At 47.7% G+C, this 2,500-nt stretch overlaps 2 protein-coding genes across 2 annotated transcripts in view; one reads left to right on the forward strand and one right to left on the reverse strand.

The window, feature by feature from the left end:
- The window catches only part of metap2a (methionyl aminopeptidase 2a), a 13,121-nt gene extending 12,380 nt beyond the window's left edge, over positions 1–741 (forward strand). The window contains exons 10-11 of the mRNA XM_042078120.1: positions 63–178; positions 390–741. Coding sequence (XP_041934054.1) covers positions 63–178; positions 390–642 — 369 coding nt within the window. The 3' untranslated portion in view covers positions 643–741. The remainder of the gene's footprint in view (positions 1–62; positions 179–389) is intronic.
- A 1,616-nt stretch (positions 742–2,357) lies between these two features.
- usp44 (ubiquitin specific peptidase 44) overlaps positions 2,358–2,500 on the reverse strand; it is a 9,980-nt gene continuing 9,837 nt past the window's right edge. The window contains exon 7 of the mRNA XM_042078459.1: positions 2,358–2,500. This exon is cut by the window's right edge and continues 1,220 nt beyond it. The gene's annotated coding sequence lies outside the window, so the exon portion shown is untranslated.

Here is a 2,500-nt window from a genome sequence, read left to right on the forward strand (position 1 = left end):
GTCTGTGTTTGTGTGTGTGTCATGTTGTTCTTATGTATGTGTGTGTGTGTATGTGTTGCCAGGAGAATGAGGTGTACGCTATCGAGACTTTCGGGAGCACAGGGAAGGGTGTCGTGCACGATGACATGGAGTGCTCTCATTACATGAAGAACTTTGACGTGGGACACGTCCCCATCAGGTGGGTTACTATCACTTTGTGTGTGTGTGTGTGTGTGTGTACACATATACACTCTAACTCTCGGGAAATGACACGTATTGCTTTTCCATTTCTGTATCTTTGGCACTTTGCACAGCCTTCAGTAGCCCCCCCCCCCCACACACACACACACACACACACACACACACAGGCACAGAGAGGCTGTTGACTCTTCCCTCCCCTCTTCTGGCAGGCTACCTCGTGCCAAGCACCTGCTGAACGTGATCAACGAGAACTTCGGCACGCTGGCATTTTGCCGCCGCTGGTTGGACAGGCTGGGCGAGAGCAAGTACCTGATGGCGCTCAAGAACCTGTGCGACCTGGGCATCATCGACCCATACCCGCCACTCTGTGACGCCAAGGGCAGCCACACAGCCCAGTTCGAGCACACCATTCTGCTGCGACCCACCTGCAAGGAGGTGGTCAGCAGGGGGGACGACTACTGACACACACACACACGCACACACACGCCCACACATGCACTTGCACATACACACACACACAAACCCACACACACATGCACAAACACACACTCAGACACGCACGCACACACACCCACATGTACATACACACACACCCACACACACATGCACATACACACTCAGACACGGACGTACACACATGCACATCCACACGCACACACACATACACACACACACAAATGGACATATACAGACACATACACACACACACACATGCACATACACACACGCGCACACAGATGCACGCAGATGCAGACACACACACACACACACACGCACACATACACACACACATATGCACAAATATACACACACACCATCCTGCTGTAACCCACCTGCAAGGACATGGTGAGCAGTGGAGGGGACCACTATTCACACACACACACACACACAGTCCCACTCTGCTGTTTCGGCAGGAAAGTGATAGCAACCAAAAGATTCACACTCTCCATCGAAGGCTCAAAGACATACGCACACACACACACACCCTCCCTCCACTGCTCCATCAATAATGCAGGAAGGAACGGTGTTAGTAACCACCAGATCCACACTACACACACACACACACACACACTAAGGGCCACATCCTGAACCCCTAGGTAACATGGGTGGAATGGATGTTTTGAATCACAGTGATGCGTGTATGCATCAGCACGTACTGTACTGTATAAGCGTCATCTATGCGAAAAACTAAACAACCTAAACGTCATTTAAAGGGAGCTAAAAGTAACCCACGGCTGGCTTTCACTACTGCTTACATTGGGCTGGAGGCTGGAGGTGCTGGGCTGCCGGGCATGCTAACAGAGTTAGCGCTGTGTGCTGTGGCTACCTGGTGACCTTACGCCATACGCACAGAGGCCTAGAACCATTCAGGACAGGGGCAACGCTGTGGGCTGACCGGGCAGAAATTGGTCAAATGACCGCATAGCGGCCTATGTGTAAAAGTTGTGTTTTGCCTCATTGTTCCTCGCTGCCATTTTATGCTTTTTAGGAAACGGACTCTGCCCAGCGGCAGCCGAGGTCTCTTGCGGGACTAGGTCCCGTTCTGGCCCAGAAATGCCCCAGAGTCGGCTGTGTGCTGCCAAGGGTCGTAAGAATTCTGTGAAGGGCACCTTGACCTTGACTACCTTCATCCCACACACTGCCCCCCCTACCCAGAAAGCCCCTTGCCCTTCCAATGCCTCTCATTTCACAGCGTTCCATGTCATAAGTCTTTATAATATCAGATGATATTTTTTATAATATCGGATGATATTTCTATATCAGATAATATTATATATATATACTGCTGCCTCAGAATGTAGAATTTCATTTTGAAACCCTGAAATGTCTTTTTTTTTTGTAAAAAAAATATATTGAATTAATCAATAAATATATAATTGAATTCTGTACAATGTATGTACATTCTCCAGTCTTCAGGTTTGTGTGTGTGTATGAATGTGTCGCAAAAATTAGATTAAAAGTTGACTGATATTTAGCAGATGCTTTTGTCCAAAGAGTCACGGACTCGCAGTGGTGGGAATGGAACCTGGGTTGACGGTCAGTCGGTGCCGTTGCAGATGCTCCACCACACAGGTTATTGCCGATATAGAAATCAAATAAATACTCTGGACCTTCACAGGTGAGCCAAGGATGACAGACTGATGATGACGTATGAGCAACACAAGAATGTCAGTCAGTTTAGAAAAATGAAAAAATATTCTCCTTTTATTGAGGTAATTTTTTTTTCTAGAAATTGAGGTAACAGTTTGCATAGTATTGCTTTCTGTACTGTATATATGTGGTCTGGAAAAGTGTGACTGTGTGTGTGTTTGTGATGCAA

Source organism: Alosa sapidissima, chromosome 22 (genome assembly GCF_018492685.1).
Source record: "Alosa sapidissima isolate fAloSap1 chromosome 22, fAloSap1.pri, whole genome shotgun sequence".
Lineage (NCBI taxonomy): Eukaryota > Metazoa > Chordata > Actinopteri > Clupeiformes > Clupeidae > Alosa > Alosa sapidissima.